This window comes from Erpetoichthys calabaricus, chromosome 7 (genome assembly GCF_900747795.2).
Source record: "Erpetoichthys calabaricus chromosome 7, fErpCal1.3, whole genome shotgun sequence".
Classification (NCBI taxonomy): domain Eukaryota; kingdom Metazoa; phylum Chordata; class Cladistia; order Polypteriformes; family Polypteridae; genus Erpetoichthys; species Erpetoichthys calabaricus.
Window position 1 is genome coordinate 183,637,015 of NC_041400.2, and position 15,898 is coordinate 183,652,912.

The 15,898-nt window shown below is 40.2% G+C and overlaps 1 protein-coding gene across 1 annotated transcript in view; it reads left to right on the plus strand.

Moving 5' to 3' along the window:
* Nucleotides 1–15,898, plus strand: part of gsr (glutathione reductase) — an 81,467-nt gene that overhangs the window by 17,797 nt on the left and 47,772 nt on the right. The window contains exon 3 of the mRNA XM_028805816.2: nucleotides 8,429–8,517. Within this exon, the coding sequence (XP_028661649.2) occupies nucleotides 8,429–8,517 (89 nt within the window). The remainder of the gene's footprint in view (nucleotides 1–8,428; nucleotides 8,518–15,898) is intronic.

Genomic DNA, 15,898 nt, shown 5'->3' on the forward strand with positions numbered 1-15,898 from the left:
TGAATCCGATTTTCATTCCTCTTATTTGTAATTAGTTTCGTATATTTAATACAAGTTGAATGAAAGCACACAACATACAAGATACGAGTCACTTCATTACTGCCAGCGTGAATCTTCAGGCTACTTTTTAGCACTCTAACCTGTTAAAGTTCAGGTTTAAAGGCTGTAGCGATGCTGTTGTGGATTACAAACGCCGAGTAACATTAAACATAAGACTAAACTTACAAAATTAAAAAATAAGCTATATTTTTTGCTTTGTGCCTTTTACCACCATAACCTATCATCTGTAGGAGAAGAGCGAAAGCATTAGATTCATCAAAAATTTCGATTACCAGTTTTTGATGGATCCCGACATTTTAGGGTCCTCTGATACCGAAAACATCGATATCTCTGTCTGTGTGTGTGTGCGTGAGTGTGTCTGTGTATCACAGTTTCTTGAGGACAGTGTAGAGCTAAAATGGCTGGATGGAAAAATACCAAACTCGAAACATGTTATGAGATGACAATGTGCTGATTAGCTTTTGAGGCAAATTGTGCAAGAGAAAGAGGCGCTCTAGAGGAATCCTCAAATGAATGTTTGATAACATCTCGAGAATTATGGCAAATACTATAAGTCTGCAATTATATATGAATTCTACTTATCACTTGCTATTGTAATGACCTATTTTATGATCAGAAAGATCAGCATCAGAGCTGTAATAATTACTGAAATGTTATAGAATAGTTTGGGTAACTTGGTTCATAGGGTGCAAAACCTTCTAACGCTCATGTCCAAATCAAAAGTCTAGAAGAAAAAATAGTTTAATTGAGTCCGTATATTGGAATTGGAAATTTTTGACACATTATTCATTTAGTCGGAGTTGGAGTCAGTACATTTTTATGAACTCCGACTCCACAAACCCAATAATAGCTTCTGACTCCATAGCCGTGATGGTGAGGGGAACATTTTGTGTATTAGATGACATTTAAATTGGTGTCCCTCAGGGTTCAGTGTGGTGTGCGCATACACTTTTTTATCTTGATTAGATTATAAATGACAGGCTAGTTAAGTTTTGCAGATGATGCCAAACTAGTTGGAATGGAAGATAATCCAAAATCGTTATACTGTAGTAGGACCTGAGTAATATAGGGTGTCCATAAAGTCCGTGTGCAATTTAAAATAGTTGTAACTCTGTAAATATATGTGATAGAATCTGTAAAAAGGATTAGAAAGGAGAAACACTGACATTTTTTATTGTTCTTGTTAGTTTTCAACATGTCCACCATCATTACTAATACAAAGGGTAATACGATTCTGTAGTTCTTGGAAAACATTTTCAAGCTGATTTTCAGTAATACCAGCAATCACATCAGTTATTGTAGCTTGCAAGTCTTCTAAAAGATCGAGGTTTGGTTGAATAAACATTAGTTTTCACGTGTCCCCATAAAAAGAAATCTAATGGGAGTCAAATCTGGCGAACGTGGAGGCCAAGAAAATGGTCCACCTCTTCCAATCCATCTGTTAGGGAATTTCTCTTGTAGAAACTGTCTAACATGCAAAGCAAAGTGACAAGGGGCACCATAATGTTGAAACACTGTATTCTCTCTCAGTCCTAATTGTTCAAGTTATAAATAAAGTAATTTATTACTTTATTAAGGAATAAAGTAATTGTGCTGCATTTCTAAATAGCTATCACCATTAACAACATGTCCACAAGGCCACAAGAATGGCCTTATGACTCGATTTTTTCCCAAAGCACACTGCACATTAACTTTAGGAGAATCTCTTTCATGTTCAACAGACTCATGTGGATTTTCAGTTCCCCAAATACGGCAAAAATAAAACTTCTAAAGACAAAAAAAAACTAGATACATCTAGCTTTCTAATCCTTTTTATAATTCTATCACATATACTTACAGATTTACAACTATTTAAAATTGCACACAGACTTTATTGATGCCCTGTTTAAGTAACTAGGAACTAAAAGTGTGGTGTGGAGACTGGCCCGGACACAGACAGGTGGACACTGAAGGTTCAACAACCAACACACGTTTATTCATTCTTCTATATACAAAGTATCACACACAACCCAGTGCCCCTGCACCAATCACCCTTCAGTCCTTGCCTCTCAAAATGCCTCTAGTCTTCTTGACCACCTCCACTCCTCTCCTCCGAGCTCTGTCCTCTTCCACCCGACTCCAGCCATTGAATGGAGGGAGGCGGCCCCCTTTATCCACACCCGGATGTGCTCCAGGTGCCTCCCGACGAGTTTCTGCCAGCACTCCCTGGTGTGGCGGAAGTGCCGGCTGTGCACCCGGAAGCACTCCGGGTGTCCCTGGTCTTCGTCCCCCTAGCACTTCCAGGTATGGCGGAAGTGCTGAGGACCATGGCTTTTCAGGCATCTGGGTGCCCCTATAGGGTTGAGCTTCCATGCTCCTTTCCTGTGGTCCCCATAGCCACCAGGGCGGCCGCCCCCTCGTGGTCCGGAGGAGGTGTAATCCCTCCTTTGGTCCTTCCGGGCGTCCCAGCTGAGTACCACCCCCACACAGTGGGAGTTTTGAAACTTGAAAATACCCCTTATAAGGAGTGAGTTTCAGAGTGTTATGCTGTATTATATAAAATTACTGAATGTTTTGCAATGCTCTGAACTGACCGAGTGGCATTCCACTGCCAGATAACCATTAACTGCCCAGTTTCATCTTCATTTATACCCATTGTTTCTCTTAATAAGATAAGCAAAGATCGACACCAATCAAACTGTATCAGAAAATGGAAGATAGGCAGAAATATTGTCAGAACTGGTAAAGGTGAGCAAGACCACAGAAACAAAGTGAAAACCCAGGTCTTTAAACAGGAATGAAGACCGGTAACACTATTGAGTGAAATAATAGAAACAGGACAAGGCAAAAAAGAAATGAAGAAACAAACATGAAGACAAAGGACAAAGACGACAAGAAATTAGAGAACAGAAATGATACAATCTGCTACTGGGTGACGGCAAAAGTTGGCCATGGGTATACTGCCAAAGACAGATGAGCTGTGGGCTCAAGTATCTCGCCAAGGTGTACAGTGGAATGTGATGGAAAGCAATAGGAGCTTCAGCAGAGCAAAATGTCTCTAGTCAAGGGTGAATGGACATGTTCAGACTACCGGAGAAGCCAAAGTGATCTGATGTGCAGTGACTTGCATTTTTTTTTTTTTTAAACCAAAAACCTGTTACAGAGAATTTCTTTCAGTTGAGACATCTGAGGCGAGAGATATAATTACCCTGAAACAGATTGTCCTGATGTGTGTACGATGGACTTTCACCTCATCCACAACAGACACCCTTCTTTCTACCAGTTTAGGTTGCTCCAGTTGTGAACTGGGTAAGCTCTTAATTAGATGGGTGACTATTGTAAGTTGCTAGTGTTTTAATTTAAAAGCTTTATGATAGTGTATTTTTTCAAATTCCTGTGTTATTTATATTTAAAGTTTCTAAGTCTCCTTAGATTACCATGACATGCCATTCTCAAACCTGCTTAATCCCATTCAGGTTCATGGTGAGTTGGAGCTTGACCTGGTAGCACTGGGCACACAACAACAATGACATTTATTTCTATAGCACATTTTCATACAATCAATGTAGCTCAAAGTAATTTACAAGATGAAATAAAAAGGAAGTTAATATATAAAACATAGACAAGATTATATTATACAGTATGTAACAAAGAAAAAGGGAAGATCAGATGGCCAGGAGGACAGAAAAGAAAAAAAAACTCGAGTTAGGATGGAGAAAAAAACAAAATCTGCAGGGGACCCAAGGCCAAAAACCTGCGCAGTCCCCACTGGATGGTCTACCTAACACAAATAGTCTCAAGCAGTCCTCATGGTTTACAGGCTTCAAATGGAAGAATTTGATGATGATGGTCATGTGGATATCTGGGACACCTGCCATTCAATCCATAAACGCAGGGGGCAGCATGGTACCTTGATCAAGTGGTGGCGCAGAAGTACTGGAAACACGGGAGGAAGCAGCCCTGGGTAGATTTCCAGTCTATTGCAGTGCCAATATGACTTACCCAAACCACCTCGATCAGGAGGAGCAGTAACTCTGACTGTTCCAAATCACTGAGTCCCTCGCCCTATCACGAAGTATCAGCCCAGCCACCCTGCAAAGAAACTGCATCTCTGCCACTTATACTGCCATTTTCATTCTTTTGGTCATTCCTCACAGCTCATGACCATATGTGAGTAAAGGGATGGAGATCGACCGGTAAATTGAGAGTTTTGTATGTTGACTCGACTGCCACTTCATCACCATGAACAACTGCCGCCGCTCTAATCCGCTTGATGATCTCCCATTCCCTTTTTCGATCATTTGTAAACCCTAACCCGACATACTTGAACTTGTACTTGAACTCCTCCATGAAGTTCATTTACCCCCCAGGGGTGTGGAAATCAAATTTGTTTCTACTTGTCCACGGACAAGTAAACTTAGAAAATCCACTTGTCCATAAACAAATAACAAAAGTGAAAAATAGTTTATTTTTTCTGATCTCTTTTATTGATACCAAAATTGCCTTCCATTTTAAAACTGAAAAAAGTTCTTTCAGGGAGTAGTATTTTGCCATCTTGCTCTAGAACATTTTATAAAAGATTCCCTTATTTTAACTCACAAATAAACAATGCCTTCATTATAGCTACACTAGTTCTGTTTCGCATACTACAGTTACAGTGAAGATTTTTATAGATATTTCATAACCTTTGGAAACCGTTAGAATGTTTTCTTCTTTATTTTTAATAAACTGACAGCGCAAAACCAACTTGTTTTATATGAAATATTCACTAATCAAAAACGATCTATTGACAGCTCATCAAAATTGATGTTGTCACTCAATAAATTTCTTAACTCCTCAATATATCACAACCTACACGAAATCGCACATTTCAGGAAAGATTAACTGCCAAACAAGCTTTGTTATGTGGTGAAAACAATTGTATTGTAAGTAAAATGACTGCATTTTTATGTAGAAACAATGAATTTTATCAATCTTCTTCTATAATACGCTACCGTGGCTGTTCATTTGTCTGTCCAGGATTTTAAGGGAGGCGCATGCATATGCGCCCACCACCTTCCCCACCACCTTCGCTAATCATTCTTCAGGCAGATTGAAGACTTAAGTGTCAGTTTAAGTGAAAAATTAAAGAAAACATTCTAAGTAATTGCAACACAAAAACTAACAATCAGTTTTAACGTGAAAAGATGCCAACGAAAGAAGAGAAGCAGCGGGCCGCTACGGTGGAGAAAAGAAGAGCTGCTCAGGAAGCAGCAAGCGCATCAACCTCTGAGCAAACGAATGCTCAACGTACAGAGAAAGAGGATGAAGACTAGGAATGCTCAAGTCAAGTGTATTTATTCACTGCATGTTATCGTGCAGTACGCCGTTACTGGTAATTATATAAAAGTTATTGATTTATAATGAAAAATCATCAGATTACATCGTAATGTCGGCATGAAAAAAATGACCGCATCTCCAAGCGTGTAAGTATTAGGGTAAAATACTTATATAAGACCGTAAGAGTGCTTCCCCTTTGAAAAATCAGCCGTCATTTTGTAAAAATATTGAAGGCCTGTTCTTCATGTCTCAAATTGGTCTAAGTAGACTGTTTCCGCACAAAGTACGTACCCAAATGTTTAAAATGTGAAAGTAGTGGTAAAATGTGCCCTGCACAGCACATATAATATTTTTTCTCTAGAAAATTGCACTTGTCCGCGGACAACTGAAACCAGAAAAACATGCTTGTCCGACGGTCAATTTACCCGTGTCGGACGAGTCGGGCGTTGGATTTCCGCACCCCTGCCCCCCCATTATATGGAGAGAGCAATTCTCTCTTTTCTGAGAGAGAACCATGACCTCAGACATGGAGGTGCTGATCCTCATCCCAGCCGCTTCACACACAGCAACGAATCACTCAAGTGCATGACGCAGGTCACAGTCAGATGAGGCAAAGAGGATAACGTCATGTGCATAAAGCAATGATGCTACCCCTAGCCTCCCCAGCTAGGCACCCTCATATTCTCCGGTGTGCCTTGATATCCTGTCCACGAACACCACAAAAAGGAGTGGTGACAAGACATCCTTAATGGACTCCCAACACTCACAGTGAACAAATTCGACTTAACTCCAAGTATTCGGCCCCAAGTCACACTGTATTCATATAGGAAACAAACGGCATGCAAAAGCGACCCTGTTACCCCCATATTCCTGCATAACCTCCCACAACACATGCAGAGGGACATGGTCGTACGCTTTTTCCAAATCTACAAAACACATGCAGACTGGGTTTTCATACTCCAGTGCACCCTCCATCAACTACACCAGAGAGAAGAGCTGGTCTCCTATTCCACAGCCAGGATGGAATCCACATTGCTTCTCCTGTATCCTTTGGCTTAGCCTTCAGATGGATTCTTCCCTCCAGCACCATTGCATAGGCTTTACCTGGGAGGAGGAGTTTGATCCCACTGTAGTTGGAGCACACCCTCTGGTCACCTTTCATGAATATGGAGACCACCACACTAGTTTGCCATTCCAAGGGTGCTTCAGTATGATATTGTCCAGCTCTTTTAACATTTCCATTGGGATTTCAGCCACCTTAGATATAAATCTAACATATATTACTTAAATGTTAACTGCTGAAATTTTATAAACTAAGAATTTTCAAGATATTGTTAAAAAATGTTGATGTTTTTGATTTTGCTGTCATTCATGCAGTCACGTACTGTAAAAGAAGTAGTCTCGACACATGAAAAAAGGTTTGGGGCAGCCACCCGTATATTGTCCCTGGCTGTAAAACGGTATAGAAAACAGGAGTAATGTGCTTAGGTTGAGTTCCAAGACTGAAATGATGAGGATTTGGAAGATGGTGGTTTTATAAGCCATTAACCGGAAGTGATTTCATCTGGCAGGAACTGGAAGTGGCGTCAGTCTGGGCACCGGAACCGGAAGTGATGTTGAATCAGGCAGGTTTCCCCGTATTTGGCCTGTAGAGATAACAGAGGTAGGTTTAGTGCACCCCACCACCCCCTGGCCTGGCGGGTAATTACCTCCACTTGGTCCACTCAGCTCCTTCCTAGTCGCACGTGTGTGACAGTATGTAAAGTGTGTCTCCTAAAGAAGAACATTAGACTTAAATACACTATCAGTCAAAAGGTTTTTTAGAACAACTTCGTTATTCCAGTTTTTCTTCAAATTTAAGCAGGTGAAATGCAATGAGTCACCCACAATGGTGAAAAGGTAAGCAGTAAACTGGCAGAGGTTTAAATTGAAATTTTAGGTTAGCAAAAAGTGAAAAAAGGAAATTTAAGAATATTACAAATTGGCCTTCTTCAGGGAACAACTAAAAGGTTACAACCAACAGATGTTTTGCAGCAGTTCAAGTAAATGAAGCCTTGGAAGTTGAAGCTAACAATTTGCACAGGTGTCCCAACTTGTGTTGATTACTTAAAATCCCTCTGTGTGTCTTAAAGCAGAGTTGGAGCAGACTGTGGCACTACACCCTCTGAAGTTCTACTTGGACAATATTCCAGTGATGATGCCAAGAAAACGGCAATTAGCAAAAGAAATGGGACAGAGCATTACTACCCATAGAAGTTTAGATGTTTTATTTAGAGAAATCACAAAAAAAGACTAACGACAAGAATATTCATTCAAAAACGAAAACTAAAATATTTTTAGTAAATTTATTATTTTACTTCAGTTAGTCTTACCAACTACTTCAATAGTTTCGTTTAGATAGATAGATAGATAGATAGATACTTTATTAATCCCAGGGGGAAATTCGTTTAGTTTTTCATTTTGGTTTTGATAATTATTTTATTTCAATTTATGAAAATGTTTTTTAATAATAATTTCAGTTTTGGTTTTAGTTTTTGTTAACTATAATAACCTTGGTGGGAACTTCTGCAACAGTATTGGGAAGATCTTTCTGACCACAATTTGATTTCCCTTATAGAAAGAATGCCATGTATGTGTTTGGCTGTTATACCAGCAAAAGGTGTAGGCTACTTTGATTAATCAGCCAGCCATCCATCCATTATCCAACCCGCTAAATCCTAACTACAGGGTCACGGGGGTCTGCTGGAGCCAATCCCAGCCAACACAGGGCGCAAGGCAGGAAACAAACCCTGGGCAGTGCGCCAGCCCACCACAGGGTTGATTAATCATAAATCTGAATAAAATTTTGCACACTTAATGATTTCATGACTTATAAACAATGGCAAATTAAAAAAAAAAAAGTTCTATGCCTTGATTTCATGAAACATTTAGACATTAAACCGTGTGCATTTCCATAAAAACTGTTGTGTTCTAAAACATCTGCCTGGAAGTGTACAGTACATACAGTTAATAAGGCATCTGGCAGAGATGCACACAGTTGCCTGCTTTACCTTCTGCTTCTTTATTATAGGTAATGTGGAACACGGCTGTCCACGCAGAGTACGTTCATGATCATGAAGATTATGGATTTCATGGCAGCAATGTCAAGTTTAACTGGCGGTGAGTTATAACATCCATGCACCTACTCGGGGCATAAAGCCGGCTTAGTTGGCCAGTTTGAGGTAACAGGAAAAACTCTGTGAAAGTATCTGTGCTATTATTATTGTATGCCATTTATTCAGTTCTTCTTGGAAAGACCATGCTACGTTTAAAACATGCAAAACAGAGAGGTCTGCTCATGCAAGTCTGAGTAATCTTCATTTGTCACTGCTTTTAACACCTCTGCTGTTGTAGCCAGTGGCTTTGTTTTCTTGCTGTGCCTCCATGTTCAGTTGTAAGCCTTTAAATGTTCCCCTTCTGTCACCACTTCCATTATAAAAAGGTGTGTGTGTGTAGCTTTGTCCTCCATCAAGCTTGTGCTGTATCTGTGAGAAACGTATTTTTAATAGATTTGCAAAAATTTTTTAAATCCTATTTTCGCTTTGTCGTTCTGGTGTAATGAGTGTTCAATGATATTGTTGGGGAATTTCAATGATTTTTATCACAAGGCTGCAACTTAACAAAATGTGAAAGAGGTAAGGGCGCTGAAAACTTTGAGTCCGCCGTAAATGATGTTACAATTGAATCTACCTTCTTAAAGAAGGATTTCTTGATGTATAAAGGGGTGCTCTGAAAGAGGTTATAGGAGCTTTGGAAGGATATTCACTTTGACAATGTTGTGCGCTTTCTCACCACAGGAACCAGAGACTTTTTAGAAACTTAGGAACGTTTGTAGTATTCCCACCACAGAAACTCGGGCCATTTAGATAGATAGATAGATAGATAGATAGATAGATAGATACTTTATTAATCCCAATGGGAAATTCACATTCTCCAGCAGCAGCATACTGATACAATAAACAATATTAAATTAAAGATTGATAATAATGCAGGTGAAAAACAGACAATAACTTTGTATAATGTTAAATGTTAACGTTTACCCCCTCGGGTGGAATTGAAGAGTCGCATAGTTTGGGGGAGGAACGATCTCCTTAGTCTGTCAGTGGAGCAGGACGGTGACAGCAGTCTGTCGCTGAAGCTGCTCTTCTGTCTGGAGATGATACTATTTAGTGGATGCAGTGGATTCTCCATAATTGATAGGAGCCTGCTGAGCGCCCTTCGCTCTGCCACAGATGTCAAACTGTCCAGCTCCATGCCAACAATAGAGCCTGCCTTCCTCACCAGTTTGTCCAGGCGTGAGGCGTCTTTCTTCTTAATGCTGCCTCCCCAGCACACCACCGCGTAGAAGAGGGCGCTCGCCACAACCGTCTGATAGAACATCTACAGCATCTTATTATTTGCAGTTCCTGGTAATTTTTTTTTACCTCCTGCTCCAGAGTTTGTATTTTTCGTTTAACTATAGGAAGTATCATGGGTGTAGCTTGTGCTTTGAATTGTTCTGATTGATTGACTACAAGCACTGGCACCATCTTACAAATCTATTAGTAGTTTGGGTGTAGGAGAGTTATCGGTGAAGATGGAGCACCGCATTTCACACCGCATCACTCTTCAAATCTGACTCCATGTTGTGCGACACCAAGCACTGAATCGAAGCAATAATCTCCCCCGTGAACGTGTAATTGCTTCAGAGCAATAAGGTGAAAGGATCACCCGTGAACACCCGATTGTGCTGCACTTTGTACTGCATCACTCTTCTTAACCCACCTCCATGGTGCGCCACACAATGTAGTGCATCAAAGCAGTAATCTCCCTCGTGAATTTGTGATCACTTTGAAACATTAAGGTGCAGAGGTCACCCGTAAACTCCCAATCGTACTGAACTTCACACCGCATCTTTTTTGCATATCACATATTTTGTATAAAGGCTACAGCTCCTGTCATGCGGTGGGAACGCAACACACAAACGTCACCAGGGACCACAAGTGGCCCTGGTCCTACATCGTACAGGGACGCATTTGTTCGCGATAACAAAGTTGCTGCAGTAGGAAAGTGCCTATGGGTTCTCCCAACTAAAGCAAGAAATAGGACATCTTGTTTGGTGGTTTCCATCATGCTACCAAAGCTGTGTTTAAAGAGATCTTTATATTTTCTTATTAATAATTATTAATTACTAGCTGAAATACCTGGCGTTGCCCAGGAGGAAAATAAAGTTGTTTTTTTTTAAGTTGTTTGAGAAAAATATAATTTAAAAAAACACAACTTTAAAAATAAATTAACAAACAATGAAGACTTGGGCGGCATGGTGGCGCAGTGGGTAGCGCTGCTGCCTCGCAGTTAGGAGACCTGGGGATTTGGGTTCGCTTCTCGGGTCCTCCCTGCGTGGAGTTTGCATGTTCTCCCCGTGTCTGCGTGGGTTTCCTCCCACAGTCCAAAGACATGCTGGTTAGGTGGATTGGCGATCCTAAATTGGCCCTAGTGTGTGCTTGGTGTGTTTGTGTGTGTCCTGCGGTGGGTTGGCACCCTGCCCGGGATTGGTTCCTGCCTTGTGCCCTGTGTTGGCTGGGATTGGCTCCAGCAGACCCCCGTGACCCTGTGTTCGGATTCAGTGGGTTGGAAAATGGATGGATGGATGGATGAAAACTTACTAATGTGCTTGTATTGTTTACTGAAGTGCCTTGTTATATGCAATGTTTTTAGTTTTTCCATCTTTAGCTAATATATAAATGTTCTAAGGACTTGCCACCCTTGAAATGCCACATAAAGTTGTCCATGTGAGAAACAGGCTGTGTCCAAATTGATTTGTCCTTGAGATGTATTTATTGATATGGCAAAAGCCAACTGAACTGGAAATATTTGGTCTATACTGTACCTTCGATTTTGATTACTTGATTAAATTAGTTTTTTTGATTATGACCGTATTAAAAAAAAAAAAAAAAAAAAAGAAAAAAAGAACTTCCTATTACTTTTTTTACGAAAAAATTGTAACACCAACACGTTAGCTACGATGCTGCAAAACAAATGACATTTCGTTCATCAATGAATAAAACAGAGCTGCTGAATCCACAAAATACAATACAATACAATTTATTTCTTGTATAGCCCAAAATCACACAAGAAGTGCCGCAATGGGCTTTAGCAGGCCCTGCCTCTTGACTCTCTAAGAAGACAAGAAAAACTCCCAAAAAAAACCTTGTAGGGAAAAAATGGAAGAAACTTTGGGAAAGGCAGTTCAAAGAGAGACCCCTTTCCAGGTAGGCTGGCCATGCAGTGGGTGTCAAAAAGAAGGGGGTCAATACAATACAATGCAGTACACAGAACAGAATAAATCCTCAATACAGTATAAAAATTTTACAAGTACGGAGCAGAATTTAACAGTAGATGATAGCCCATAATATGATTTGGATTTGTGTAGAGTCCTGGAGACCTCAGCCATCAAGCGGCCTCCCCCATTTGGCCATTTGACAGCTGAACAGCGCTGGGCCAGCCAATCCGATGAAAGGATCCTCCATCAGGGATGACTTTACCTTAGGCAGGCAAAACAACATAGGATACAATAAACATAGGATGTTTAGCTAAGATGGTAGCTAAAAATAAAATTGCTTACTTTTTTTATATATAATACTAGGGGGCTCCGCCCCCTGCTCACTTCGCTCACCCACCCCCGGGTTTGGTTTACCGGATATACAATTTAAAGAGATTGTTATTTTCATGGGAATTGTTACATATGCATTATTTTCGCTTTTACTTTAAAGCTTTTGTTCAAACAATACTTGTCCTTTATTTCCGTCCCCGGGCGTGGTTACGTCTCTTTCTCGCAGGATGTATAACGCTGCTCGTGTTGTGAAGGGGGTGTGGCTGAACGCACGCTAAGGAGATGCTGTCAGATCAGCTGCTGTCTTTCTGCTGCTGCTGTTGGTGAGCTGCGCGTTCTGTTTGTCGCGCTGCACGTCTATCATTTAAAAGCCTGTACAGCTTTTGCCATTTCGTGTCTCTGCTGCTTGCTTCGTGAAGAGGCGGATGTTTGAGCGGTCAGACCATCGGCTGGCTTGCTGCGGCTGGCGAGCTGCGCCTTCTGCTTGTCGCTGTTTTAAGAGCTGGGAGCACATGACGCGTGTCTGCCAAAAGCATTCCAACAACTGCTAAGTTAGATGTCCGTGAACTTGTTTTAAATGTTGTCTCACTGCCTTGTCTCGCGTGACATTAAAGTGTCTCTCGCGGGACGTCAGATTGTCTTCTGAGAAGATCACGTCTCATCTCCCTAGTCTCCCTCCCAAGATTTTTTTTTATAATAGTCTATATTCATCAAAATATAATTGTGGAATACATTCAGGGTAGTGTAAAAACGATGGGAAGAGCGAAGCCTTTTTTTGAAGGTTTTTTGACATATTAATTACTGTTTTGTGGTGTAGTAATACGTTTTTACATGCAGAATTTTTGATGCCGAAAAAAAATCAATTCAACTTAATATTATTATTAGGTTGATTTAATTCTACTTCCACTACAACACTGTTACAATATGAATAATGCAAGATGAAAATACTGTATAGTTAACAAAAACAAACATTAAACGACAAACAAATAATACTACGGATTTTTCATGATAAAACTGTCGGCTGCTTTTACGAAGCACACCAGAAACATACTGAGCGTCAACTGGATGATAACATACATACAAGACCACAAGATTGTTGTACTCTGCTTTATATATAAGATTCATGAGTATCAATTGTAATACTAATGGAATAGATGAATGTGGGTCTTTTTTTATACACAATATAAGCACCATATCATCAACATTAAAGGATTTTTTCTGTTCAAGTCCTTTCCTTACAATTGCTTTCTCGAGGAAAGCAAGGTCAGTGGCTTAATTGGAAAAACCTGGAGAAAAGAAGGCTGAACTGGAGGGAATTATGGGAGATGGAGTCTGGCAGGGTGAAGTTCCTTACTGGAGCAATTTATGATGTGTTCATGTCCCCAAAAAATATAATGATGTGGGACAGGGGCTGAGCTGAATTGTGTGTTATGTGCAGGTGTTGCTTCACTACAGCACTTTCTGTCAGGATGAAGAGTTAGTCTGAGCCAAGGCAGATGTACATGGAAGCATAATAAAGTACTACGATGTTTTGCCTTGGGAAGGAGTAAATTCAGTAAAGCAGACAAGCATGATTAGGCAGATTTTTGTTACGGAGATGGAGAACAACGTCCCTGTAGGCCTGGCTAAACAAAATGGGGCTCAATTAAGTGTGGCAAATGATTGGAAGCTTCATGTAGAATGTAATGCAAGGCTACTAGGCCCAAAAGAAGTTTGTGTAACTTGTGGTCAGTAAGGAACTGAATAGTTTACTTCATTGAATTAATGTTTCCATGGGAAGGATTAACTGAGGAAGCGCATGAAAGGAAGAGCGAGATATGCAGACTTGGCAGCTGACGCCCCCAAGAAATGTTGGGCTTCCCACATGTGGAATATTGAGGTAAGTTTCTGCGGCTTTGTAGCTGGATTAGTAACATTGTTACAGAGAGAGAGTCTGGCGGCTTAGCAAGTCAGCTTAGGCAAGTGCTAAAAAATCTGATTAGCGTGGTGGAGATAGGAAGCCATTGGATATGACTAAGGCAGCAGAATATGGAGTGGGGAAAAGACATCTAGGTGTTTCATTTAAATAGGAGGTTTGCTTTTAATTTTATTCTTAGCATTTTAATACAGTAGAACCTCTGGTCACGAACGTTTCCGAACACGTACAAATCAGGTTGTGATCAATAAGTTTGCCAAAATTTTGCATCTGTTCATGACCACACGCTCTGGTGGCGAACAAAAACACTGGCGGCCAGTTTCCCTACACGCGTTCGTACGCGCCAATGATTTCCCATTCTCCGTTTCCCATTTTGTTTTGTTTACGTATGCAGGGCCTAACAGAGCAGCTGATGTTGCAAAAGGACTTACAGTGTTAACCAAGCAGAGGCCTCAAGTGCTGGAAGAGGTGGAAAAACTGTTGCTAGTGTGGTTGAACGAGAAGCAACTTGTAGGGGATAGCGTAAGCGAGGCGATCGTATGTGAGAAAGCCAGGAAGATTCATGGCGATTTGCTGAAAAAAATTCCTTCTTCGCGTGGCGAAGGTGAGGAATTTAAAGGCCGTAGAGGATGGTTTGAAAAGTTTCACAAGAACAGTGGCATTTAATTTTTTTCCCCTGTGCTTAAAACTCATAAAGTTTACAGCGAGCGGTTCGTAAGGGTCTAGCGCCAACTCTTACAATGTTAGTTTTCTCTGTTGTTCAAGGTTTTCTCAGTGTTATTACATTTAGTTTACTATTACACTGTGCATTCTATGGTATAATTAACTATTTTTGCGCTTAAAAAATGTATATTTACATACAGGTTGTACGGTTTGGAATGGATTAATTGTATTTACATACAATCTTATGGAGAAATTACGTTTGGGTTGCATCCATAGTTTTGGAACGAATTACCACTGTATATTGATACTGTACATTTTTTTAACTATTTATTTATTTTTTTAATGAGATATGTATTGAAAGCATAGTTTGACGATGCATGTGTTTATATTTTAAGATTTGATGGCTTATTTAGTAATTTTAGGGTTTTTAACAGTTTTCGATAATTGCTTTAGATAAGTATGAGCATGGCCGGTACAACTTCAATCTGAGTTTACCTCAGAGGCTGCCGAGATAAGCTCACAGTACGTCTGTTTTGTGTGACCCTGACTAGAGTTTACCTCTGAGGTTGACCGATTAGGCTCATGCAGGGAAAAAGTGGGTTAGTTTTATAATAGTAATGATTTTACAATACCCCTATGGGTTAGAATTAGCTGAGCCTCAGTTATCCAGAAAGGAGGGCAGTGCATGTATGACGTCACACGCATTGTTGAAACCTTCTTGGTGTCGTGAGCCGTAACTCTGGCAAAACACCATTTGAGAGAGAGAGAGGGGACCACCTGATGACCTCTGTCATCTCCTATGTGACTGACATTCAGCCCAGTCGTGATGATGGCATAATTTACAGCAGTTTGGAAAGCACGGCATATTTAATTTCATTAAGATAAGGCGGGAGGAACTTTCATGTCCTGTGGCATCCCAGTCCTTTTGCTCGCCTGCCAATATTGCTAAGGGTGAAAAGGAGCAGACAGCGTAACAGTTTAGTGCAAAGAATATGAAAACAACATGGCATTTTCTAAAGATGACTGTTTTTTAGACTGCGTTTGGTCATTCATCTCATTTTTTTTTTTTTCAAATTGCTTAATAATTCAGAAAAATAATATCCTATGTCTCATATGTAAGAAACACAAAAGATTAGGATTAACCATTCATGTGCCTAAACCTGGTAAAGAATATGCTAAATTGCCTAAAGCAGATATTGATAAGAAATTAACTGACTTCTCAAAAAGAATTAAATTATTAACTACAAAAGAAACTAAAGCCAAAGTCACATTATGAGACTTTTTTGATGTGGCCATCACAGTTGCTGATTTCGTTGCTCCACCATGTCAGA